General features: G+C 48.5%; 7 protein-coding genes across 13 annotated transcripts; 2 read left to right on the top strand and 5 right to left on the bottom strand.

Annotated features, from left to right (window-relative positions):
• The first annotated feature begins 151 nt into the window (after positions 1-151).
• FOXG_02077 (succinate-semialdehyde dehydrogenase) lies at positions 152-2593 on the top strand. 2 transcript variants are annotated; one of them, XM_018379349.1, is made up of 4 exons: positions 152-684; positions 785-872; positions 945-2186; positions 2240-2593. In XM_018379349.1, the coding sequence occupies exons 1-4, from the start codon at positions 670-672 to the stop codon at positions 2365-2367; spliced, it is 1473 nt and encodes a 490-aa protein (XP_018235382.1). In that variant the 5' UTR covers positions 152-669; the 3' UTR covers positions 2368-2593. The 2 variants fall into 2 exon arrangements, with proteins under 2 accessions (XP_018235382.1, XP_018235383.1); XM_018379350.1 differs by lacking the exon at positions 152-684 and having other exon boundaries at positions 742-872.
• Positions 2594-4406: 1813 nt separating this feature from the next.
• On the bottom strand, positions 4407-5269 carry FOXG_02076 (uncharacterized protein). The gene is made up of 4 exons (XM_018379348.1): positions 5146-5269; positions 4963-5068; positions 4767-4869; positions 4407-4688 (listed from the first exon to the last, which is right to left on the bottom strand). Exons 1-4 carry the CDS (start codon positions 5203-5205, stop codon positions 4613-4615), a joined length of 345 nt encoding a protein of 114 aa, XP_018235381.1. The 5' UTR covers positions 5206-5269; the 3' UTR covers positions 4407-4612.
• A 176-nt stretch (positions 5270-5445) lies between these two features.
• On the bottom strand, positions 5446-7151 carry FOXG_02075 (uncharacterized protein). Its single transcript, XM_018379347.1, has one exon. The coding sequence runs from the start codon at positions 6863-6865 to the stop codon at positions 5777-5779; it is 1089 nt and encodes a 362-aa protein (XP_018235380.1). The 5' UTR covers positions 6866-7151; the 3' UTR covers positions 5446-5776.
• A 632-nt stretch (positions 7152-7783) lies between these two features.
• FOXG_02074 (cell division cycle protein 37) lies at positions 7784-10060 on the bottom strand. Of its 4 annotated transcripts, none has more exons than XM_018379344.1 (4): positions 9895-10060; positions 8552-9844; positions 8136-8491; positions 7784-8056 (listed from the first exon to the last, which is right to left on the bottom strand). In XM_018379344.1, exons 1-3 carry the CDS (start codon positions 9916-9918, stop codon positions 8366-8368), a joined length of 1443 nt encoding a protein of 480 aa, XP_018235377.1. In that variant the 5' UTR covers positions 9919-10060; the 3' UTR covers positions 7784-8056; positions 8136-8365. The 4 variants fall into 4 exon arrangements, with proteins under 4 accessions (XP_018235377.1, XP_018235376.1, XP_018235379.1 ...); XM_018379345.1 differs by lacking the exon at positions 7784-8056 and having other exon boundaries at positions 8157-8227; positions 8281-8491; positions 9895-10013; XM_018379343.1 differs by having other exon boundaries at positions 7784-8491; positions 9895-10049.
• Positions 10061-10129: 69 nt separating this feature from the next.
• FOXG_02073 (uncharacterized protein) lies at positions 10130-17388 on the bottom strand. 3 transcript variants are annotated; one of them, XM_018379341.1, is made up of 4 exons: positions 16778-17388; positions 16271-16333; positions 16196-16213; positions 10130-16077 (listed from the first exon to the last, which is right to left on the bottom strand). In XM_018379341.1, the coding sequence occupies exons 2-4, from the start codon at positions 16279-16281 to the stop codon at positions 10419-10421; spliced, it is 5688 nt and encodes a 1895-aa protein (XP_018235374.1). In that variant the 5' UTR covers positions 16282-16333; positions 16778-17388; the 3' UTR covers positions 10130-10418. The 3 variants fall into 3 exon arrangements, with proteins under 3 accessions (XP_018235374.1, XP_018235375.1, XP_018235373.1); XM_018379342.1 differs by having other exon boundaries at positions 10159-16077; positions 16271-16360; positions 16778-17377; XM_018379340.1 differs by having other exon boundaries at positions 10159-16077; positions 16271-17377.
• Positions 17389-18462: 1074 nt separating this feature from the next.
• On the top strand, positions 18463-22829 carry FOXG_02072 (structural maintenance-chromosome 3 (chondroitin sulfate proteoglycan 6)). Its single transcript, XM_018379339.1, has 4 exons — positions 18463-18748; positions 18821-21644; positions 21696-22131; positions 22180-22829. The coding sequence occupies exons 1-4, from the start codon at positions 18711-18713 to the stop codon at positions 22476-22478; spliced, it is 3597 nt and encodes a 1198-aa protein (XP_018235372.1). The 5' UTR covers positions 18463-18710; the 3' UTR covers positions 22479-22829.
• A 79-nt stretch (positions 22830-22908) lies between these two features.
• On the bottom strand, positions 22909-24081 carry FOXG_02071 (uncharacterized protein; the record flags this gene model as incomplete). Its single annotated transcript, XM_018379338.1, has 4 exons — positions 22909-23202; positions 23253-23369; positions 23422-23930; positions 24033-24081. The coding sequence occupies 4 exons, from the start codon at positions 24079-24081 to the stop codon at positions 22909-22911; spliced, it is 969 nt and encodes a 322-aa protein (XP_018235371.1).
• Between the last annotated feature and the right edge of the window lie 163 nt (positions 24082-24244).

Here is a 24244-nt window from a genome sequence, read left to right as displayed (position 1 = left end):
CTGGTGCCTCTGGGGTTTAGTTCATCGGCTCCCAAGGCCCCCACACCGGTTCTCATAAGGGAACTCTCGGTTCCGAAGGCTGCCGAGGAAAACCTGGAGTTACACCCAAGAGCATCCCGTGACGATATTTCCCCATTAGCTCCCTTCTCCAACTCAATAGACTTCTGCCAAATTTGGAATCACACGCCCTTCTCGGAATCGGGCTAACGACACCTCTGGTCTTGCCACCTTCCATCAACTTTTCCCATCATAAACACCCTTCACCTCATCATATACACCCTGCCGGCCCGGTTCCCAATCGGTGCCGTGTACTGAGAAACGGTTCGCGAGGCCGGATCACCAAGCATCAGAGGTTCACCGAAACAGATCTCATCGCCATTGTAATATTGTGATTCAGCGAGACTTGTGGCTAGGAGGCCGGTTACTGCCGTGCTTTAGGACAGATTCGTTATTGCTTGGTAGCCAATGTATAAGACAGGAAGCGTCCGGAAGCGATGCGGAGGTCCGAGACGATTGTAAGCAAAAATATCTACTACGTAAAGAAGGGAGCTCATAGATAGGAATTGGTTCTCGTCTCCTCTACTATAAACTCCTCTCTGCCATCCAAAGTCTCAGCCGTGTTTGGCATACATCTTCTCCGTAAAACAACTTGGTTCGTCAAAAAGCATCATGACAGCTCCAAAGGTGTGTCATATTCCCGCTCGTTCACATTTCTCGTTTGTGCAACTTCTCTTCTTGGAGCGGCTATCGAAGTTACCAATACTAACATGTTGCTTCGCTGCAGCTTACCGATCCTACCCTCATCAAAAACGCGTGTTACGTCAATGGTGAATGGGTAGCTGCAAAGTCTGGGAAGGACTTTGCTGTCGAAAGTAAGTGCTCCTGCGAACCCCTGTGTCCTTGAAATCCGAGATCATGTACTAACGTTACCTGCCTTTATGCAGACCCTTCAACCCTTGAAAAGATTGGGAACTGTCCCGAGTTCGACGCCAGTGACACCGAAGCCGCTATCGCTGCCGCCGATGCCGCATACAAGACATACCGCAAGACCCCGGCTCGCCAGCGGGCCCGGTACCTCCGCCGCTGGTATGATCTCATGATGGAGAACTCGGAGGACATTGCACGACTCATTACCCTTGAGAACGGCAAGCCTCTGGCAGATGGCAGGACAGAGGCCAACTATGCAGCAGCTTTCTTTGAATGGTTTTCAGAGGAGGCCCCTAGAATTTATGGTGAGACCATTGAGGCAACAAACCCATCATGTCGTCTATCCACCATCAAACAGCCCGTAGGTGTCTGCGGCCTCATTGCACCGTGGAACTTTCCCGCTGCCATGATTACCCGAAAGGCCGGGCCTGCGCTCGCTGCTGGCTGTACTGTTGTCATTAAAGCTCCCGCTGAGGCTCCTCTGACAGCTCTTGCTCTGGCTGAGCTGGCGCATCGTGCTGGAATTCCTGCCGGCGTTGTCAACGTTATTACAGCCTTGGATAACACTGCTGAAGTGGGCAAAGTCTTGACTACACATCCCAAGGTCAAGAAGGTCTCTTTCACTGGGTCAACTGGCGTGGGCAGACTCCTTATGAACCAATCGTCATCAACGATCAAGAAATTGTCCTTTGAATTGGGTGGAAACGCTCCTTTCATCGTTTTCGAAGATGCGGACCTTGATAAGGCTGTTAAGGGTGTGATCGCCTGCAAATTCCGTAACTCGGGTCAAACTTGCGTTTGCGCCAACCGAATTCTGGTGCACCGCAGTATCTATGATAAGTTTGTCCAAATGGTCCTCGATGTTGTCAAGACCTTCGTTGTTGGTGACGGCTTTGGTGAGAAGACAACCCATGGTCCTCTCATCCATGGTCGTGCCGTAGCCAAGGCTGCTGAGCATGTTGAAGATGCTCTTTCCAAGGGAGCCAAGCTTATCCACGGTGGCGAGCGTCTACCACACCTCGGTCCTAACTACTTTGACCTCACAATGTTAACTGGTATGAAGCCTGGCATGAAGATCTGTAGCGAAGAGACTTTCGGGCCTGTTGCTGCTTTCTTTGCATTCGACAACGAGGACGAAGCTATCGAGCTTGCGAACGACAGTGATGTTGGCCTTGGAGGCTATTTCTTCAGCAACAATGTGAACCGATGTTATCGCGTGGCTGAAGCCTTAGAGGTTGGTATGGTTGGTGTAAATTGCGGTAAGTTTTCCCCAACACAAGAATATTACATATCACTGACAGCAAAACCCTAGGCGTCCTGAGCGACCCTGCCGCTCCTTTCGGCGGCATTAAGCAGAGTGGTTTTGGAAGAGAAGGAAGCAAGTATGGTATCGACGAGTTTACAATCACCAAGATGGTCATGACAAATATTGATCCATAAGTTTTGGTCGAGTTGAGACATAAATTAGGATGGCTATAGACGAAATAATACCCACAGGACGGTTATAGAGACGGAGTGTGACAACATTTAGGTGAACAAAATTGCTATACTGATAGACCAGCGGACTTTCACGTGTATGTGGAGAGTACACTACTCTAAGCGATCGTATCAGACGCCCAGACCCTTGACGTGCAGGCCGGCTCATCTTGACCAAATGGGGAATGTATCGGTGTGACATGAAGGCCCTACGGGTAAAGTTCATCTAATTAGGATGTCGTGAAGTGCTACCGTTTGTATTAAAGACGTGGGGAGACCAGATACATGTAAACAGAATCGTTCCAGATACGATGAATGCGGCAGGTGGCTCGTCAACATGTGGTAGATATGCTGTTTTGTAGATACTATCAGTAGGCATGAGGTTGCCGAATAGGGCAATTCAGTAAAAGACCCGAAGAGTTTCATAAACGACTCGTTCATTAATTTTCATGGTCTATATCTCAACAAAACTCCTCTGTGGTAAATACTGAGTTTGTGAGGCTATCGCCACAATCAAAAAGCCGCTTCAGCTACCGGTCTATGGTGTTCTCCATTATTTCCCAGCGGGGCCCGCTCCGCTGCAAAGACAGGGTTGTTTGAGATCTTGGATCGGGCTGTTCGCGTTCGGCATTTGAACGGGCAAGATGCAATGGCCGGAACGCTTATTCTGGAAGTCCCCGGTCCGGTCCGGTCATATCTCGTCTTCTTTGAAGACAGGAAGAGCAGATAAGGATCAATTGGCAGAATGTGAGGGAAGCGGGCAGTGATGTCTAAGACGTATCGACCGGGAACAAATGCCGGCCCCGCATGTGTACACTCCAACAGTTCATGACGATAAGCAGATGGTAGGATGACGGAAATTCAAAAATATGCTCTTATTATTATATTCATCACTGTGGTTCTCAATCTTTCCATTCACCATGCACAATATTCACATAGACTCTAATAGGAGTTCTAGAGCCTGTCATATCCGCTACATAGTTCTCATTAGGACAAAGTATCTGTCATCTCAATGAGAGATAGCATACTCTCAGCATTACCTGTCACCATAGGCTATATTGCACTACTACGTGCGTGGTTGAAGGTTGGGTAGTATCGTTTGTATGGAAGATCATGTCCGGTAAGACATTGTGGGTGAGACGTGTGGTAGCTGAACTCTGTATGTAGTTCCTCTGTCAAGAAGGGCAAAAATATGTCCAAACGAACCACATTGCTCACCTTGCAGCTTCTAGTAGTGACCAGCTCCAGAGGTTATCTATGAATTGGCCGAAATCTGAAGTTACCATAACCATCCTTTTCAATCTGGCCGCCGGAACCGAGATCTCGGCTCCAGGAACCGGTGATCGAAATATGCAGAATTCTTACCCAGAACCGCCTAGCTCGTCTGATTCACCAGAGATCCCGGGTCCACGGAGTACCATACCTTATTGGCATGTCTTCATCATAGAAACTTGTTTTTCAGGAACTTCATATCATTCACCACTGATGATGACTAAATCTCAGACTTGGACTATATCTCTACATATTACTATAGGGTAGGTAGGGAATTAACTGTTGTTATTCATAGGTCGCTACCGTTGTGCAGCACTAGGTTGTTCTCGTATCGGCAGTTTTGGCTTTAGTGCTTCATTGTTATACTTATCTTAAAATAAATGATTTGGGTATATCTCTTGTAGCCTGTGTTACTCTGGATGCTATCTATAGCGTTGGGTAAGGTGAAAGAGGGATCGGTGGGCTCTCATCAAGCCAACATGTTATTCAAGAGGAACGCCACTTTCTTGACGCCATTATCTGATCGTAACACAAATTTAAAATTAGGCCAGTTGATGATAAAGGCCAGAAACATGAGAGACAAAGAGAGGCATAGGGAAAAACTCCACAAGGTGTTAATGTTGATCCTGGTATGGAACTTCCTGCAACCATTCCCAAGTCTTACTAGGACAGCTATGCAATTCTGTTGGGTTCAAGACACAGACTGGCCAGTCAAGGCCATTTGAAACCAGCTTACACTTACTACTGGGCTTTAGAAGCACATGCAGATAGAACTTGGTCTGTTTTGCCATTCTCTGTCCAGTGACATGTTCACGGCTATGATCCGCCACCCGAGAAGGCGTCTGGATAAGGTATATATAGAGATTATACCGATAAAATAGGCTTCATAGTCTCATCTGTATGCCTCCCATCCCAGATTTAATCACCAATGACATATTTACTTAGACTCGTCCTTGGCCAGCAGGTTTTCCACTCTCTTGACCTTATCCTCCGCCGTCTGTTTCTTATCCGTTCTATGACGAGATCATGATTAGCATGCAACCACACAAGACCCCATGGAAATAATGCATATGAAGGGTGGTTGAACTTACCGACTACCGACCCTCATCGACGACTGAATCCTGACTACACCACGGCGGTGCACAACAGCATGTGCTTTTCCTACAGCCGCCATTACCTCGTTCCACGATCCCTCTAAAGGTAACTTGTTAGCTTTATGCACCTGGAGTTGTGAAGTTTGCTGCAGCAAGTAGAGCCTAATATTGGTGCATGCCAGAAATAACGCACCCACGGTGGTACCAGCAGAGTGAAGAGTATACTTCAATCCACTCGCCTTGAGGACCTTTTGTACCTCAGCAATATCTTCTGCTACGGATACAGTTCCAGTTCCGATCTTTTCGTTGTCAGTATTAGAATGTCTGCATTCCCACCTCCATAGCGCTTCGAGGGACATAGAAAACCAAGACTCACGGGAAGAAGGCAAAAGTCGACATAGCACGACTCTGGCGTAGCAATACTTTCGTAATCCATAGTCAAAATCTCAGGTTCCAGTTTGAGTGGTATGAAATATGATTGAGAGTAAAGGTGGAAAAAATAAGGGTAATATATTGACGGTGTTCTAGGCTTCTGGGTCTTGGAGTTGGTCTAAAATCGCTGCTAATTGGCTAACATGACGTTGCAATCATCAACGACTTCATGATGCTGAAAATGCTGATAATGTTGCTGACGAGGGGCACAGCTGTGCATTATTCATGAAATACGTATTATCATTCACAGAGCAATTTTCAGTCAATATGACATCTCTATACATTTCTATTGAGAGTCTATCATCAAGGTAAATGCATATCATCCGCCCAACAGGCCAATCTTATGTTAACATATCGCCACAAAGCTATCGACCCATTCCCCCCTGTCCCGTGTTGTAATTCAATCTATGAAGATGCAAGCTTGCTATCCCAAACGCCTCGCTGTATGCCCATGTGACCGCACCGGATTAAACGGCAGGTCTTATCAAACCTGTGTAAATAATGTCGAGATAGAAGAGTGAAGACAAAGAAATTGTGCCTGAATGCTGAAATGCATTCAAGCCTGGAGAAACCTTTTATACCAACAGCACTGCGGCAGCGACGAAGGCAGTCAGGGCAACCATGCCGACTTGTCTGTCAGTGGTGCTGCCGATCGACTCGTCCGAGACCTCCTCACGCCCAGTGGCGTCAGAGATGCCGTTCATCTTGTCTGTCGCTGCGAGAACCTGACCCTTCTCGAAGAAGTCTACCAGCACAAAGTTGGGCACAGCACCCCACTCCTGTCGACATTCCTGAAGATGCTTGCCCAGCTGACCATCCTCACTGGTACCATCACTGTTGACAGTATCGATGTTCTCAGTGTCAGGGACGAACAAGTCACTGTTGTCTGAAAGACTCTGATACTTGAAATGGTTGACGAGACCCATGTAGTTACTGGCCATGGCTGTAGCACCATCCTTAATCTTAGATGGGCGGTCGACAGTGCAGTTGAAGCCGGTGAGAGAAGGAACCTCAAACGCTGTCTCAAAGACATAGTCGAACTCTGGCATCAGGTAGGGGTACTGGGTCGAAGCATCAATGTTGGTGACGAAAGTTACGAGGCGTGTGCTGTTATCGATCATGGACTTGAGAGTAGGCCACTCGCTGGTCGGTTCCTGGGTAGCGGGTGCGTAAGCCAGCTCAGCAATGCCGGAACCGTTAATGGCTTGTCCAAATTCATCAGGTTTGGCATCGTCGGAGTTGACAAGCAAGAGAGTGACAACCTCATTCTTGTTGGCCTTCATCCACACGTTGATTTTAGTCAACCAGTCCTCGAGCGGGCCAGCGTCGAGAATGCCACAGGAAGTGTGACAAAGACGGAGGGTGTTGTTTTCTTTGTGTACCTGGGCCTGAAGCAGACGAAGACCAGCGTCGAGAGCATCCGTGGCGTTGAAGTTCTGGTTACCTGCGGCGGCGAGTCCGTTGTTGCCATCGCGTAGAAAAGAGCTTCCGTGAGCCCCCATATGTGTGATGTTGTTATAACTGCGGCTACAGAGGTCCGGAGAGTTGTTGCATGCTGTTGAAGAACCAGACCCTGACCCTGAATTTGATTGTGGGAGAGCGTAGACGGTGGACGTAGCAGCGAGAACTCCGGCCACGACGGAGAGAAGTGAGGACTGGAGCATGTCGATGAGTTTCTGATATGTGCCCGGCTTATCGAGAATCTATGTGTTAAACGAGACAGAAGAAAAATATTATGATGCAGAAGATAGACAGGAGATAAGAAACAAATCTAAAGAAGGACATATGAGGTTAATAAACTATGAAACAAAAGAAAACAATATTTGCCATGGAGTAGGTCATGAGGTAGGCTGTAGGTCCCCGTAGGCATAGGGGATGAGATGGTTGTTGTCCGTGCTTTCAAGCTGACGTCGCCCCGGTCCAATTTTCTTATTTTTTGTTCGAGGTTGGGGGCTCATCCAGTTGGCGGCGGCTCACTGAGAGCCATGGGAGCGAACCAAAAGAGACCCTAGATATCCACCGAATACCCACTGCCCGGAACACTGGAGTGATCGTCAAACGACCGAAAAGCCAAGACATTGAAGGTTGGGGCTGAGGCCGGGTCTGGTCTCGAGTGGTCGGTCGATGCTGCGCCCCTTGAGACGTCAGCAGTGGATATGCCCTATAGGTGTTGTGCTACGCTTCAAACGCCGACGAGACAAATTAAGAATACCGTTTCTGCTCTAACGTCGTAAACAGAGTTTGCTTGACATCTGTTTGAGATACAGTTTGAGATTGATACCTGTCGAGCAAACCCTAGGTATGTTTTCTAAAGCATAAATAAGGCATTTACTGTAAATCGATGTTACTTCATGCTCGATACACGTCATGCCTGGCTGGTCGGTGTTATCATACCGTGCAGATCAAGGCTCCAACTCCAACCACCACGGTTTACGATGCTAGTCGGCCAACAGCGATACATCACACGTGTAGATGACTTATTCCAAGATGCCAAGAAAATATACTGTACCTTACAATGCGGGAGCCGAGACGTTGTCTCGGCTGAAGCCATTTGCCCTCCACATTCCGGACATTTGAGAACGCCTCGCCGCCAGCGAGATTGGATCTCGTTTGTCTAAACGTGTGGTACTCAATTGTCTCTCGTATCTAATATTAACCCCTTTTTGGCTCAACGAACTGAATTTTCTCAGGTATGCTCAGAATATCGTGACACCATTCAACTACAAAATCACATCTAACCTCAGCTTCTTATGTTATGCATGCAACGATAACCAGCCATTCCTCGTGAAGGAGGTGGTGGTGGCGGCTGGGAGGCTGAGCAGACAACGTTTTCGAGGGGCATGATCTATTTTTATCTGTTTCATGCCATTAGCTTCCGTGAGCGGCGACCTACATCGACGTGGCGGCTCAAAATGTTGACCAAGCATGACGAACCTCACTTTTCATCGTACCAAACACGATGGCATGATGGTTGGTTTATACGTAGGTATACGGTCGTGGCGATTAATCGCATTTCTTTCACTTAGCTAAGATAGACTTCAATAACCCCTCGATTCATGTTCGGTAACATTTTTCTTACTCGTGGCCATTGAACAATGTGGGGCCCCGTTGCAAGACTGCAGATACCTATCACCGAGCAAGTTCTTGTCCTTGCGTACTCTTGCTTACTCAGGATCACCGTATTCTTCTTTCTTGTCCACAGAAGCCGCGGCTTCAATCTCTTTCAGCTGCTGCTTCCCTTCCTCTGTTGTAGCGTCAATGATTTCTTCCTCCAGGCTCAAAATGTTGGCCTGTAAAGCGATTCGTTAGCCCGTGAATTCTAACCTTGTCGGCAATCGTTGGCAACTTACCTCGCCAAAGAGACCCACGAGTTCCTCAGCCTCGTCAATCTTCATTTCACCCAGCACCTTGTTCACTTCGTCCAAGTTGCCCGTCTCCAAGGCCTTGCGCATCTCAGGCTTGAAACTTTCGAAGATCTTCCGCGCTTCCTGCTCTTCGGGGTCCTCGCTGTCTGCTGGAGGAACCTTGATGTTGATGACCGTACCAGGCTCCACGGCATGCAGCTGAATTTGCTCGACACCTTCGGCTTGCCCTTCTTTGGCTCGCTCGGCTAAAATCTCCCTTGAACGTGTTCGAATCTTCATATATGTGTCTTGCACATCCTTATAGAATACGTCCTGTGCTTGGTGCCCCTTGGTTGTGATGCGTTTGAAGAAAAGCCCCACACCATCCTTACCAAGAGCTCTGCAGTATTGTAGAAGTAGGGCCTGGTGCACTAATTGTCGCGACAACTCATCCTTGTTCTCTAGAGCAGCATCGAAAGCCTGAACCAGAAGGCCATCTGTCTCCCTCTCAACCAACAACTGAGGATTCTGCGACAGGAACTGGAGACTAGCCGCATAGTCATTTGCCCTAATGGTGCCAAATTTCTTTCCAGCCGGTGAAGATTCGATATCGCTGTCATCGTCCACCTTGACGTCTTGGTTTCCGGATGCCGAGCTTGAGGAGGTTTCAGCGAAACTAGGGTTCAGGAGCTCTACCTGTGTGGAGTCCTTCTTCTCTTCTGGCTTTGACTTGGCGACATGCGAGCTATCAAAACCTGTGTGAATGCCCTCACTTGTAATCTTTCGGCCTTCCTCCTTCTGCAACTCCTCCAACTTAGCTACTAGCTGTTTCTGCAGATCCATTACCTTATCCTCGTGTGACTGAATCTCAGAAATCATAGCTTCGTATCTGTTTTCCGGTTTCTTCTCATCCAAAGCCTTATTGACTTGGTCTAGGAGCGTTGCCATCATCTTAGTGTATGACGGTTGTTCCTTCTCCTGGGTATGAACACCCTCGGGTGGTGAAGGCGGCTTGTCATCTTTCGGATCTCCAGCTGATTCCATCACGGCTTGAAAGGCAACTTCTGCTGGGTTTCTGGTGGCAGCCTCGGAGGCATGGGCTCGCAGCGATGCCAGAAGCCCAGAAATTCGCTTCAGCAAACCATCGTTGACCACACGCTCATACTTGTAGGTCTCGATTTGTAACTTTCGGTGCTGTCTCTCCTGGTGAATCTGATTCTGCTTCGCGCGGATAAACGATCGCTTGTCGACATTAGGATGCACTTCAATGTCCGAGTCGTCACTGAGTTCCAGTGCGTCCTACCAAGGCTGTCAGGGACGAGATCGAGCAAACAGGTTCCAAAACTTACCCATTTACTATAATCGACCGGCATGTTGTAGACTTTGATATGTATCAGTCACCGCCTTAGAAGTGGTGTCGTGAGATGAGTTCAGTAAGGAGTGTTGGATAAGACCGCAGGAATGGAAGTTTCTGGACCTTGCTTCAGAGCTCTACCATGATAGCGGGGTGATTACAAGCAACCCCACTAGTATGGTTGTGGCAGACTGTGGCTGCTGTTTATACCAGCCACAACACGGAGAACGGAGGTGGACCAAGCTACTAAGTCGATCACACCAAACGAAGAATGGTAACATGGATAACATTAAGTAAATTCTCATTGCCGCAGCAGTCAAACCAGACAACAAATAGTATCCTTAGCAATTATTCCACAAGCAAAAGTACGCCTTCGCTAAATGAACGATCTAGGCTATTGTACACATCAACATTGACGGGGTTAAATACCATATTCTAGTAGGACCACCGTCTCGTCCAAAACTCGGCAATCAAATGCTTCACCATGTTTTCAGCAAGCCTGGGAAGTCGGCCTATCGCCTACGACATCGTCTTCATGAAGTCATCCAGGTCGAAACTCTCCTCATACTGCTTGTTATCCCAAAGATCTCCCAAATCATCCAGCCATGCCTTCTTGCCTGGTACACGCACATCACCTGTCTCGATATCGACCATATCCTCTTCTCTTCCGTCGATGTTGTTCTTCTCCTTGTCGGCTAAGAGGTTTGGTGCGGCGTCTCCAACATTGAACAGGTCAAGGATCTGATCTGTGTCCATCGTTGAGAGGCCAGCGTTCTGTTGATTTACGACTGTTGATGCGACATCAATCTTGAAACGTTGGAGGTTCAGAATTTTCTCCTCAAGAGTTCCACGGGTGATAAGGCGGTACACGTTCACCACCTTCTTTTGACCGATACGATGGGCTCGATCCATGGCCTGGAGATCCTTCTGGGGGTTCCAATCGTGCTCCACGAAGATGACAGTATCGGCTCCTGTCAAATTCAGTCCAAGACCTCCCACGCTCGTTGTTAACAAAAGCACGTCATACGACGGGTCACTGTTAAATTTGTTGACGATATCTTGTCTCTTGTTGGCTTCGACCGAGCCGTCAAGTCGGAGGTGAGATACTGAGGGCAATAACTCCTTCAATACCTTATTTTGCACCATATCGAGCATCTCCTTCATTTGACAGAAGATCAGCGCACGGTGGGGCTTAATAGGTTGGTAAAGAGGATCATTCGAATCACTGCCTTCAACGCCAATACCGCAATCCACCAGTAGATCTCTCAGAGCGGTCAACTTGGGTGCGTGCTGCGCATCCTCAATGGAGGTTCCTTGCTTGGCGAGAATCTTCTGCGTCTCATCGTAAAGAGTGCTTCCTGGTTTCATTACCATGGCAGGTGAGTTGCACAACTTTCGCATATACTGTAGCGCTTGGAAAATGTGTTGCTTGGCTTCTTTATCTTCACGACCCGCTTCGGCTTGAATCTTCTTGCCCTGTTTCTTTGTGAAGTCCTCGAATAGTTTTTGCTGTAGGTCGCTCAGGTCACAATAGTAATTCTGCAAGATCTTTGGCGGAAGATCGTTCAAAACCTCTTCTTTGAGGCGTCGCAACAGGAACGGAAGCACCTGTTTGTGAAGTGCTTCAATCGCCAAGGCACCCGCTTCCTGTTCCTTTGATGATGCCTTGCTAAATCGACTTGCAGCTATAGGTTTCGCAAAGCGGTCCAGAAAGACTTTTTCAGCACCCAAGAATCCAGGCATCAAAAAGTCAAACAGAGACCAAAGCTCCAAGACATTATTCTGAATAGGGGTGCCGGTGAGGATAAGACGATGATTGCTCGCCAGCTTCTTGACTGCCTGCGTGATCTTGGCCTTAGGGTTCTTGATCAGGTGGCCTTCGTCGAGCACAACATAGTTCCAACTATGCTTATCGAGAACTTCTGCGTCATTGCGGCAGACATCGTAGGATGTGACTACGATGTCAGTCTCGCCAAGTCTGTCTTTCATAGCCTTTCTCTCCGCTGGCGGTCCAACATAGGCAGTCACGCTCAAGAATGGTGCATAGGTCTTAATTTCTTGTTGCCAGTGACCTGAAAGTGTAGGTGGGCAGACAATTAGTGACGGCAGCTTGCGGACATCCGGTGCCTGTGTCTTGGCAAACTCTTCGGCACGCTGATGATGATCGCTTGCTACGATACAGAGGGTCTGCAGGGTCTTGCCTAGACCCATATCATCACAAAGAATACCATGAAGGTGGTATTTATTGAGGAAATTGAGCCAGTTGACGCCTTCTTGTTGATACGACCGTAGCTCAGCCTTGATGGCTACGGGAATCTGGAACTGCTCTACCTTCTTTGGATCCAGCAGTTGAGCAATGAAGGTTCTCTCGCGGTCTCGTCCTTTCAGCAATTCCTCGGACAATCCGGGCGGGTCAGGAATTCCAGCTTCAAGAGGAACAAGTTTGACCAACGTGGCAAAGGATGTTGTTGCGATGAGGCGAATTTCGTTGTCAGAATCGCTCATTCGTCCTAAAACTGGCACAATCAAAAAGATGACATATGGCAAAATAGCATCCCCCATAACAGCAATCAGATGGTAGATAGCTTCGATTGCTCCTTGTCGGAAATTGAGGTCGACTGGATTGTTGATCGATGGGAGAACCTTCTCAACAAGTGCAGTCATACCTTCCACGGTCATGACACTACAGATTGTGGCCATACACTTGGCAGCCATGTACCGGAAGACTGAAAGTTCCGAGTGCAAAGCTTTTATGACAAGAGGCATCATTTGCATGATGAAAGGTTGCAAGGCCTTATCCAGAGTTGGAGTCATGGTGCGAATGACAGACATGGCGTCGACAATCTCTTGTCCAAACGTCTGTTCGGGATCCTTAGCCTCTCCAGGCAGAGTGTCAAGCGAGAAAGCTCGAACAAGAGGATCTTCCATGAATGTGCGGAGGCTGGGGACAGTTTCAAGTAGGCTGGCACCGTAAGTTCTAGAGAGAATTTCGAGGGCTTCTTTTGCACCTCGTCTGGTGATGCGGGCAGCTTTAGCTTCGCGGGCCCATTTAGCAGCATCTGGGTGATCGACACGATCCTCTTCCTTCTGCATGGACAGAACACAATCAGTCTTACTGGCATGAACTGGAAATTCAGGAGTCTCTGCAACTTCGACACAAGAGAACTTGACCAGGTTGGATACCACTTTATCGGCTGGTCCCTTTCGACCCTTTTCAGTGAAAAGCTGCACGAGTCTTGCAATTGTGTCAGCAGACCGAATTTGAAGTTGCTGGTTCTCTTCCGTTTTGACAGAGTCCATGATGCCCTTGATCAATGGGCTGGGTTTCTTCGGAAGCACTTTCATACCAACCATTGCACACGCTGCTGCTGCCTTGACGCGAACATCACGAGCTGCCTTAACAGTCTTGGCTTCTTCAATGGCCAAGATGGTCATATCACGAGCGTCGGACAGCTGCTGGCTCGCTATCAGACGTTGACCGGGAGGCATGGCCTTCTTCAGTTTCTCGTAGTCATCGCCGATACATTTCTCTGCGGTGGCAATAGAAAAGGCACTCGGGCCAGCTTCTGCTTCTCCTTGGACCACGACAGGCAGTGTCGGAAGTTTGCTGTGCGAAACCTTGCCATGGTCTCTGAACAGATGAATGAGCTGCTGGCATTGTGTCCTGACTCGCTGGATGAAGTTGACAAGATCCCTGTATGCCGCTGGACGTTCTGAATCAATAATGCGTTGTAAATTCTCGAGGTAACGAGGAGAATCGCCCAAGTGTTGGCTGTTCATGGCAAACTCGTCGATGATCACGCATGCTGTCATCTGGCTGGATGAAAATGCTGACCCTAGGCCAGGAATTAACAATGCATCATAATCGTCCAGGCTTGCGACAGGGACTCGAGACATGATGAAGCCCATTGCCTTGGCAGCTGAAACACGGGAGCGAATCAGCACATCCATGCCAACGAGATCCACGTCGCCTTGCATCATGTGACCATCAACATCATGCGTTAGGCTGGCTGTAGGGGTATCGTCGACCTTTGTGGATTTCCGGCGACGCTTGGGAGCACGATCAGACCCATCGGGAGATGACGGCTTCCGTGGTGTGTGCTGAGTAACTCCGGGCATAGTATACGTGCCACCTGATGGTTTTTGGAAGAGTGAGGCGTTCATTGGGATCGGATTTCTCGAAACACCGATAGGGTGTAGAGTCAGTTGCATCATAGGATCGATGTGAGCAGTGAATTCGTCTGCAAGAACAGCAGGTTTGCTGGCTAGGCTCTCGACCAGAGACGTCCATAGGTCCAAAGACATGTTGAGGGCGTCTCTATCTCTTTCAACAAGAATATTTTGAAAGATCAATCGGAGAATTCTGCCGTTGAGCCAGCCCTGGGAGGTCTCTGCGTCAAGTTTTGCGAAAGTCGACAATGCTTTCAACACAGCCACCCTCACCGACGTGATGGTATGACGTAAAAAGGGGTAGAGTCTAGGGACAAGCAGGGTAAAGGAGCGTTCTTCATCTTGAGCGGCCGATGCCTTCATTGCTTCAAGCACCTCCGGGAAACCACACAGAGTCGCGAGCAGATCCATAATTCGTCCAGTACTGGCGCTCAGGTCATCACCAAGATTTGAGAGACTTTCCCAAATTATGTTGACAAGTCCCTCGAGTTGTGTGGGCCGCAAAGTGACAAACTCCTTCGCCATGGGGATGAGCGTAGCGGCACTGACAGAACGGACATCGTCATCCATATCACCCAGGCCTTTCATCACAGTCTTTATTATGCCATCAATCATGTCGCTGTCCTGAAGGAGGAGGTCTTTCCTGACCGCGACGACATATCTCAGGCCAATCATCCCGCCATGGCACACTGACCAAACTGGCCTATCAAGCTTGAGATCTTCTTGCATAACCATTCTGTAGAGAATTTTGAAAGTGCTGTAAACAGACGGCGACGGTAGATGTTTCAGAACGGACCCAAGAGACTGTCCAATTGTTTCCCGAATAGGTGCCACAGAGGTATCGGAGCTGTAGTCAGTGAAGCGATCAAGCATTAGTACACAGCACAGCCGGCAGGCCATATCATCAAGCCATTTCTGATTGAGGACATCGTTCTCCTTCCTTGTCTTGTCGCGTAGCTTCCCTGCACCTCCACCATGTACTCGGATAACTTCACGAAGGCCCATGGCAGCTCCGTGTCGGGTTTCCCAGGAAGGGTCAAACAAGTCCACTTTGAGGAAATCGCATAACCGGTCATATGGCCACTCAGCGCCCTCCATAGTCTCCTCCGCTTCTAGCTCGGATTTTATGGGGATCACTGGTCCTTTGAACTCGCTCACAACCTTAGTGTCCTCATCAACATCGGCAGGACGATCGAGATTGAAGTAGTCGTTGACTTTGCTGTTCTTCTTGGTGTCTCCATCTGGCATGGCCGTGTCGTCTCCCAGGTTATCGGATCCAGATGTCATGGAGCGCCTGACAGAAAGATCTCCGAATCCTCCCTTACCTTGGGATGCTTTCATTGCCTCTCTTTTGCGTTTTCGTTTTAATACATTGAGCTGTCGAGAACTCAGTTGAGATTCTTCAGGCGCTTGTGATTGAGCACCAGATCCGTCAGGACGAGCGTGTCCATGCCCGTTTGTGGTGTCCATTGGGGTCATGGGCGCAGTAAGGTTGTCGCCACCTGTGTATGCGATTTCGTCATCTTCGTACTTCCTTCCAAGTAGTCCTAATCGCCCATTGAGAGTCTTCTTTTGATGTGTCAGTCGCGCTTGCGGATCAAGCGCTGCTAGTCCATATTCGATGCCACCGCCACGCAGTAGTTCTTTGCCGTATTTGAGAATCATCTCAACATTGAGAGACTCCAATTTGAAGAGACCATCATCAGAAGGTAGCTTTTTTGCGTCATCTTCCTCCTCCTTCTTAATATGTCCGTTTTCGGGCACAGGCTCCTCCTTCTTCCCTTCCTCGGGCGCATCTTCGGAGTTTGGGTCGTAAACAGGGGCATGCTCTACGATTTTTCCAATAGCAGAAGCTGCGGTTCTCCTTGTCTCCCATTCTTTGTGTCTCAGATAAGGGACGACACGAGAGAGGAGATTGAATAATTCATCAGGGTGTTGCTTTTGCCAATCAGCAAGCTGATTAACAGCAGTATCGCGGATGAGTCTCGTACTACCCGTTTCGAGGATACTACAATTCTGTCAGTTTCAATCTCATGTAACAGGAGAAATAGCGCTTTAGACGGCACATGTCCCAGATTTCATAGATCCGGGGGTTTGTTGGGATTTGAATAATGAAGCACACTTACGTGACTAATCTGTCAAGTCTAAATGGAGTGTCAGTACATTGAGGCTATGTGGATATGACGTTTGGGAAAACTTACCTCGAAGCCATTGTGTGTATTAGTTGGTTGTAATATTAAGCGCGTGTCATGGCATCTCGGTCGCTGAACCACAGTTGTCAGTCTTCAGCACTTTCAAGAAGTCAGGCCTTCAACGGAAACCAATGATATGAAGATTGTGTCAATATAGTACCCGGCGCGGCGGAATCGTGTAGCGCGACGCGACGGATGCAGTGGGTCGTCGGGTGTGAGATGCATGCATCCGGTAGACGAGACCGAAGGCACAGGAAGATAATGGGAACTCGGTTCAACAAGCGTCACTCTCGACTTCATTCGAGTGATAGGGATTGTGAGAAGATAATGGAAAGACTTTGAAGGACTGCAGCCAAGTTGGTGTGAAATATTAATGAATGAAAAAAAACCAACTGTGCATGACGCAGTGTGGGGGACATAGCAAGGGATCATAATATATACCATAGTAGGTCGAAGGGGAATGATAACGATCGAAGAAAGGAAACTTCAAAAAGTGAGAGGCATTGAACCACTTACCGGTTGAGTTGGTGGTAAAAAGGTAATTCGGCGTCAAGCCTCAAGAGCCAAAGCGCACCACCTTGATTCAATTTGTAAAACCCAGCAAAGCTGTCAACACCAATTGTTGCTTGCCGAAGGTCCCGGCCAAATCGAACTGGTAGTTAAGATATCCCAATCCCCTGTCTACACTGCATGCAGCATCGGCACTTAAAAGTCAGATTAGAGTGGATGTGGTGATGTTATGCAGAGGAATATGCTGCAATGAGACGTAGCCGATCAGTCGTGACGATGGTCGGCAGTTTTAAGTCTTCCAATGACTCTGGTTGGCCGGGCTGCAGGCGCTTGAAAAGGCTGGGGTTGTTGGTGTAAGTTCTAGATGACTTGTATTGGATTGGATGGCCAAGTGTCCGCTCGCTGTATATAACGGCAATCAATAGGGGAAATCAGCCGGGGTTAAGGGATGATTGAAAATTAAAGTGGGTGCAGCTTGAATTTGTTGTCGTACTGGAAGTTTGCGATTGCCCGAGTAGGCAGGAGTGGTGCTTTTCCTTGGTTGCTGCTACCGCTTGCGCAAGCTGCTGCTGCTGTGGTTCCGGGTGGCCAGCTGGGAAAATCGGGGTGGAGGGCAGGCCGGGTCTTCTATAAGTGAGTGCTTGTATTTTTATACACGCGGCGCGGCTTTGAGGAGCACGGCCAACGGTTTCTTTCGTTGCGCTCGCTTAATTTCCCTCTTGCCTGCTAGCGTCGTGATTTGGCCCCTGGTCTTTTTCTTGTCTCTTGTTGCCTTTGGCCAACTTCAGCCCAGTCTACCCACTTAGAGCCCATCTCGACTGGCTGGCCCACTTAAGGTGTGGCCCAACCGTGCTGGGGACAATACAGCACCAGCCTCATGGCGATCTTTTGCAAATATGTAGAGGATGACATTGAGAAGTCATCCTGCGGTTTAATAATTGATCCGGGGCTATCTCTTATAAAAAACTCAATGTTAATAATGGCATTTTCGCTTACCCTGTATATAACTTAAATCTTGTATATTAAATTTATTAGTCATTCTTTATTGCCTTTCTTATATTGGTATCTTTATATATAAATATAATTTATTAAAGTAAAGTCTTTAATCATTTTATAATAATACATATACTATAATGTAACATACTTGTGGTTACACAATCTGAAACATACCCTATAGGAAGCAAAGACAAGCAGGTATCAGGTTGGTAGGTACAAAGCACATGGGCATGGGAATGTGATAAGTCAGGCCAGTATCCGAATGCAGTGCTATCCCGAAGTTGGTGTGAATGAAAATGTGTTGTAATAATTATTCATGTCAGAATTGCACATCATGCTTACACACAGAGGGTACATGATATCATGGCTCGGTCAGATCTGTAAGATCCAGCCTACGACAAGCCAAGCCAGTAACCTCTACTGGTAGCGAAAATGGATAACTATGTGCATAGTTTTGGCTGCACTGAGATGTAGAGATCTATGCCGCTCCCTACATAGTAAGCGAAACGCTTTAAATTCCTATAGCTTACGCTGTACTCAAATCTGATGTAGTTATCCTTTTCCCCATCGAAAGTCACCAAATGAAGCAGATCGCTGACAAGGATACCTTAGTAGCCAGCATCCATGAAAGGATGACCAAAGCTCTAAGAAACGAGGAAGGTGAGGTAAGGTACCTTTGGTACTGAGGTAGACAGCACAGACCACCGAACGGAGAACAGAAAGGAAATTCTGCCTAGCTTTCCAGGCAGAAACCGCGTTCCAGCTCAACGACGCGCCAATGCCAACCACTTTGATCGCGGTCTAGATTCCAACGACGCGTTAAATCGCAGCAAAGTGGCACGCAACCCTACAGATCGCATACTTTGTCAAGACTGCACAGTCTCTTGCAGTAAAGCCGTCTTGACTTTTCGCATGTCGCGCAGGAGCGCCCGCGCAGTTAAACATGTATATCAAGCAAATCATCATCCAGGGCTTTAAAAGGTATGTGGATTGACATCATTGCTGCCCTCGCATTCACCCAACAATCCGGTTCATTGCTAATACTGCCAATAGCTACAAGGACCAGACTGTAATCGAACCGTTTTCCCCAAAGACCAATGTGATTGTCGGTCGCAATGGCTCCGGAAAAAGTAACTTCTTCGCCGCCATTCGCTTCGTTTTGAGCGATGCGTATACACAAATGAGTCGCGAAGAGCGGCAAGGCCTTCTCCACGAGGGCTCAGGCTCAGCCGTTATGTCGGCTTACGTGGAGATCATCTTCGACAACAGCGACGACCGATTTCCAACTGGCAACAAAGATGTTATTCTACGCCGCACAATCGGCCTGAAGAAAGACGAATACTCTGTCGATCGAAAAGTTGTAACCAAGGCCGATGTCATGAATCTGCTTGAAGCGGCCGGATTTTCACGATCAAACCCCTACTACATCGTACCTCAGGGACGAGTCACCGCCTTGACCAACATGAAAGAGTCCGACAGGCTCAACTTATTAAAAGAGGTAGCGGGAACACAAGTGTACGAAACGCGTCGCGCAGAGTCGCTCAAGATTATGCACGAGACCAATAACAAGAGAGAAAAGATCGATGAACTGCTGGAATACATCAAGGAAAGGCTTAGCGAACTCGAGGAAGAAAAGGAAGAACTCAGAGCGTTCCAGGACAAGGACAGAGAGAGACGGTGCCTCGAATATGCCTACTACCACAACATCCAGCTCGGGATTCAAGCAAACCTGGACGAGCTTGATAACGTCCGGCAAGACGGAATTGATAGTTCTGATACCAACCGAGCAGAGTACACTGAGGGCGAGAAGGCGATGTCAAGGCTTGATTCAGAAATACACAAGCTGCAGAGAGAAATGGAGCTCCTGCAGATCGAAAGGCGACAAGTCGAGGAAGATCGGCGCGACGGCGCGAAAGCCTTGGCCAAGGCTGAGATGAAGGTTAAGAACTTGAGAGAAGGTCAATCTGCACAGGAACAAGCCCGAGCACAACATGCAGCTGAACTTGAGTCCGTGCAGAATGAGATCGCATCCAAGGAACAGCAGCTTTCAACCATTAATCCAGCCTATAACCAAAAAAAGCAGGAGGAAGACGAAATCCGACGACAACTTGATCATGCTGAAGCCACACGTAACCGCTTGTTTGCCAAACAGAGCCGAGGTTCCCAGTTCAGAAACAAGTCTGAGCGTGACACATGGTTGCGGAAAGAGATACAAGAACTCGAACTCAACATAAGCACTCAAAAAGCCAACAAGATTGACGCAGATGAAGAAGTTGAAAGGGTCCGCGAATCAATAGCACAGGCAGAGCAAGACGTTGCTGACTTACGGAATCGTTTGGCCAACTTCAGTGGCGAGAAAACAGCCCTTGAAGAGGAGGTTGCCAAGGCCCGCGACATTATAGACAAGCTTAACGATGAACGAAAGTTAGTTCGTCGTGAGGATGACAAACTCAACTCAGTTATAGCCAATGCTCGGCAGGAGAAGGAGACAGCTGAACGTGAGTTGGCTCACGCAATGGATGGATCGACTGCACGTGGTCTGGCGACGATCCGACGATTGAAGCAAGAGCGAGATATCCCCGGAGCATATGGGACATTGGCTGAACTGCTTGAAGTTAGTGATGCTTACAGACTTCCCGTTGAGCAGATTGCCGGCGCAAGTCTGTTCCACTATGTCGTTAACAACGCAGATACAGCCACTTATCTCGCAGACACCCTATACAGACAACAGGGAGGCCGAGTTACATTCATGCCTCTCGCCCAACTACGGCCCCGGCAAATTAAGCTTCCCAGGTCTAATGATGCCGTACCTCTCTTAAGCAAGATCAACTACAACGAAGAGTACGAGAAGGCGTTCCAGCAGGTCTTTGGAAAAGCTGTCGTATGTCCAAACCTTACAGTAGCAAGCCAATATGCAAGAAGCCACGGCGTCGACGGCATCACTCCGGAAGGTGACACAACCAACAAGAGGGGTGCTATGACAGGTGGATATATCGACCCTCGAAAGTCGCGCTTACACGCCGTACAAGCCGTGAATAAATGGAGGGATGAATACGAAAGGTTGTTAGCGCAATCTCGTGATATCCGAAAACAGACAGAACTCAAGGACCAGGAGATCACAGCTGCGATGTCAGACCTACAAAAGGCCAACGAAAGACTAAGACAGGCTGTCGACGGGTTTGAACCACTGAAGCATGAACTGATTAATAAGTCAAAGCATCTGGAGAAAGAGCTGAGCCACCTCGATGCCGCCATCAAACGTCGAGATGCAGTCGAGAAGAACATGAACAGCTTCTTGGAGGATCTTGCCGCACATGAGGCCGAACTTCGATCTGATTTTAAGAAAACCCTGACCGCCGCTGAAGAACGCCAGCTGGAGGAACTCGGGACAAGCACCCAGGAGCTCCAAAAGCAGTGGAATGAACTCAGCCGAGCCCGGCGTGATCTGGAAAGGCAAAAGCAACTTCTTGAAGTGGACCTTCGCCAAAACCTGCAAATGAAGCTTGATCAACTCAACAGCCAGGCTTTTGAGGACTCGACTGGATCCTCGGGCGGTGGGTTGAAAGATGCCCAAAGGGAACTCAAGAAGGCGCAAAAAGCACAGAAAGCTGTTGAGGCAAGCCTCCAGGAACTTGAAACCAAAATGGATAATACACAAGCGCGGCTCGAGGAACTGGCAAATGAGAAGGCTCAACTAGAGCAAGCGCAGAGTGAGATATCCGCGAGGATCGAGAGACAGCAGAAGAAGATGGACAAGAGTCTCCGAAAGAAAGCCGTTCTGTCAACACAAGCAGCCGAATGTGCACAGACTATTCGCGACCTAGGTGTGCTTCCCGAAGAAGCCTTCGACAAGTATGAAAACATGGACCCTAATCAAGTAAGTTTTGTACTACTTAAACCCAATGAGAAGTGACTAACGTGTTGGCAGGTCTCAACCAAGATCAAGAAAGTGAATGAAGCACTGAAGAAATACAAGCACGTGAACAAGAAAGCCTTTGAACAGTACAACAACTTCACAACTCAACAAGATCAGCTTATGAAACGACGTAAAGAGTTGGATGACTCTCAGGAGTCAATTGAGGTACTCGTTGAGCATCTCGACCGCCGAAAAGACGAGGCAATTGAGCGGACGTTTAAACAGGTTTCCAAGGAATTCACAACTATCTTTGGTAAGTTGGTGCCTGCCGGCCATGGCCGCCTGCTCATTCAACGACGGGCGGATCGTCGTCAAGAACCCGTCGACGAATCAGACGGAGAGGCACGCGGTGTTGAAAACTACACTGGTGTTGGCATCAGTGTTTCATTCAACTCAAAACACCTCGATGAGCAGCAGAAGATCCAGCAACTCAGCGGTGGTCAGAAGAGTAAGGCATATTATTCCCTTTGCTGTGTCCAACTACTAACAGGAGCAGGTTTATGTGCCCTTTGCCTTATATTCGCCCTCCAGGCTACGGAGAGCAGTCCCATGGTGATTTTTGACGAGGTGGATGCCAATCTGGATGCCCAATATCGTACAGCTGTTGCGGCCCTCCTTGAGTCCATCTCTAAGGAAATTGGTACTCAGTTCATTTGCACCACATTCCGACCTGAGATTGTGCATGTCGCCGACAGATGTTATGGTGTGACGTTCCGTAACAAGACCAGTTCAATCGACTGTGTCAGCACGGAGCAGGCTCTTGAGTTCGTAGAGGGTCAAGCGAAGCCTACTTGAGAGGATGCAAATGGGGGACTGTAATCAAAGAGGCTTGTAAAGACTATACCTGGGGACGACGGAATGGCGTTGGGCGGCTTAAGATTTATTCCTTATGCGATTACGATGAAGTCGAGACTTTCTAGGCTGTTGTTCTTAGATGGAACGAAATTAGGCGTGAAGCTTTTACCAATCCCAACGAGACGACTAAGCTTCTTGAGTCCCAAAATACCCATACGAACATTTTCAGTGACTGCATGAATATGATGGATTCCTCTTTGACCTACTCTTACGGTATTCTGGCTTGACACAAGGTTATCGCAGCTGAGGACAAACGTGCAGAAATAAACCCAAGTGACATGTTTTGACGTCTTGATTCTTGTGTACAGCAAGTATACATGATAATTATACACGCAGCAACGGCACTGCCAGTTCTACCCAACCTCTATAGTTACCGATCAGTCATCATGTTTCGTACCCCCTTCCAGTAATCCTTTGGCAATTCCTTTTCCAGCTCCTCGCGAGTCAGCCACTTGAACTCGGTGTAGCCAAAGGGGTTATTCTTAAGATCAGCCTGACCAGCCATTATCCTGCCCTTGATGAAGAATGTCTTTTCACCCTTCTTCTCGACGACGCCGTCGGCAGTCATCTTGGGTCGTGAGACGACATGGGCGACTGGCACGCGGCTGACAATCCATGTGTTCATATTGACACCAGCAGCCTGGTCGAGGACTCGCTTGGCGGACTATTGGAAGATTTAGCACTATCCAACAACCCTTTTCGAACATGTCTTACCTCATGAAGATTTTCATCCTTAGGAATCACATCAGCGGGGAAGCCCCAACCGTCCTTACCCTTAACCACAAGATACAGGGTTCGATCGAGTTGACGATCCAGTCTTTGAACATCACCCTTACGATCTGCTTCAGTCACACGATCCGCAGGAGGCTCAACAGGGGATGACATCCTCAGGAGCGATAATCTCAGCATCATCACTGACACGTGCCTCAGCATCCCTGAGCAAGGACTTGACGATAGTCTCTTGGTTGCTAAGCTCATCGCCAACCTTGAGTTCGTCATCCCACGCCTTGGAACTCTTTCCATTGTAGACACCCAGCTCCTTGGCCACTGTGCCCTTGCGCTCCTGGACCTTGATGTTCCAGTCTAGACGGCGAGCCGTATCAGGTTTGAAGTAAATACTCGTGATAAAGGGGGTGTTGAGACGTTCTTCGAGACGTTTCTGGTAGAAAAAGAAAGCATTTTCAAAAGGATGGAGTTTCCGTGTCACCAGAGGTGGTCGCGTGAGAATTACACCAGAGCGAACGTCGTAGGGCGGCGGAGAGCGAGCGGGTGCAGGAGTAGAGGTATCGGTGGGGGTTTTCGCTACGGCTGCGGCGAGAGATGAGTAGAGCCGTGCTGGGTATCTAGATACAGAAGAAGAGGAAGCGCATCGTGTGCACAGATTAGGAGAAGCTGAGATGTTTTCTGTTAGTTATATGAGTCTTGTAGTGGGTTTAAAGGCGATCAATTGTTGAGCATAAGAGCAGGACAGATGAGGGAATTGTATGGACTCACTAGATAGCACAGCCTGAGCGGCTTTCGAACCCCGGCTTGAAGCTGTCATGCTGTCTGTCTTCGCTCCGTGGGTTGTGACTCCCGAACGTTGCGACTCGGTGATCGAAGCTGGATGGTGATATTCAACAGCGGCTTCACGAACTTTTCGTCTGGGCCTGGACGGTACGTACCGCGGAGCGACAGGCCCGAGTGGAGGGCCCCAGAGTCGATGA

Source organism: Fusarium oxysporum, chromosome 5 (genome assembly GCF_000149955.1).
Source record: "Fusarium oxysporum f. sp. lycopersici 4287 chromosome 5, whole genome shotgun sequence".
NCBI lineage: Eukaryota > Fungi > Ascomycota > Sordariomycetes > Hypocreales > Nectriaceae > Fusarium > Fusarium oxysporum.
Note: the sequence above shows the minus strand (reverse complement) of the source record. Positions and strands in the feature narration are given on the sequence as shown.

What these genes read in the sequence shown, in the direction of transcription:
- FOXG_02077 (XM_018379349.1), top strand. An exon ending in GAAGGACTTTGCTGTCGAAA is followed by an intron (nt 873 to 944) that starts GTAAGTGCTCCT and finishes GCCTTTATGCAG; the next exon opens with ACCCTTCAACCCTTGAAAAG. An exon ending in TATGGTTGGTGTAAATTGCG is followed by an intron (nt 2,187 to 2,239) that starts GTAAGTTTTCCC and finishes GCAAAACCCTAG; the next exon opens with GCGTCCTGAGCGACCCTGCC.
- FOXG_02076 (XM_018379348.1), bottom strand. Translation starts at nt 5,205, where the DNA reads ATGGATTACGAAAGTATTGCTACGCCAGAGTCGTGCTATGTCGACTTT. An exon ending in CTCTGCTGGTACCACCGTGG is followed by an intron (nt 4,870 to 4,962) that starts GTGCGTTATTTC and finishes AGTTACCTTTAG; the next exon opens with AGGGATCGTGGAACGAGGTA. An exon ending in TCGATGAGGGTCGGTAGTCG is followed by an intron (nt 4,689 to 4,766) that starts GTAAGTTCAACC and finishes ATCTCGTCATAG; the next exon opens with AACGGATAAGAAACAGACGG.
- FOXG_02075 (XM_018379347.1), bottom strand. Translation starts at nt 6,865, where the DNA reads ATGCTCCAGTCCTCACTTCTCTCCGTCGTGGCCGGAGTTCTCGCTGCT.
- FOXG_02074 (XM_018379344.1), bottom strand. Translation starts at nt 9,918, where the DNA reads ATGCCGGTCGATTATAGTAAATGG. An exon ending in CGGTCGATTATAGTAAATGG is followed by an intron (nt 9,845 to 9,894) that starts GTAAGTTTTGGA and finishes CAGCCTTGGTAG; the next exon opens with GACGCACTGGAACTCAGTGA. An exon ending in TCGTGGGTCTCTTTGGCGAG is followed by an intron (nt 8,492 to 8,551) that starts GTAAGTTGCCAA and finishes ATCGCTTTACAG; the next exon opens with GCCAACATTTTGAGCCTGGA.
- FOXG_02072 (XM_018379339.1), top strand. Translation starts at nt 18,711, where the DNA reads ATGTATATCAAGCAAATCATCATCCAGGGCTTTAAAAG. An exon ending in ATCATCCAGGGCTTTAAAAG is followed by an intron (nt 18,749 to 18,820) that starts GTATGTGGATTG and finishes TACTGCCAATAG; the next exon opens with CTACAAGGACCAGACTGTAA. An exon ending in AAAACATGGACCCTAATCAA is followed by an intron (nt 21,645 to 21,695) that starts GTAAGTTTTGTA and finishes ACGTGTTGGCAG; the next exon opens with GTCTCAACCAAGATCAAGAA.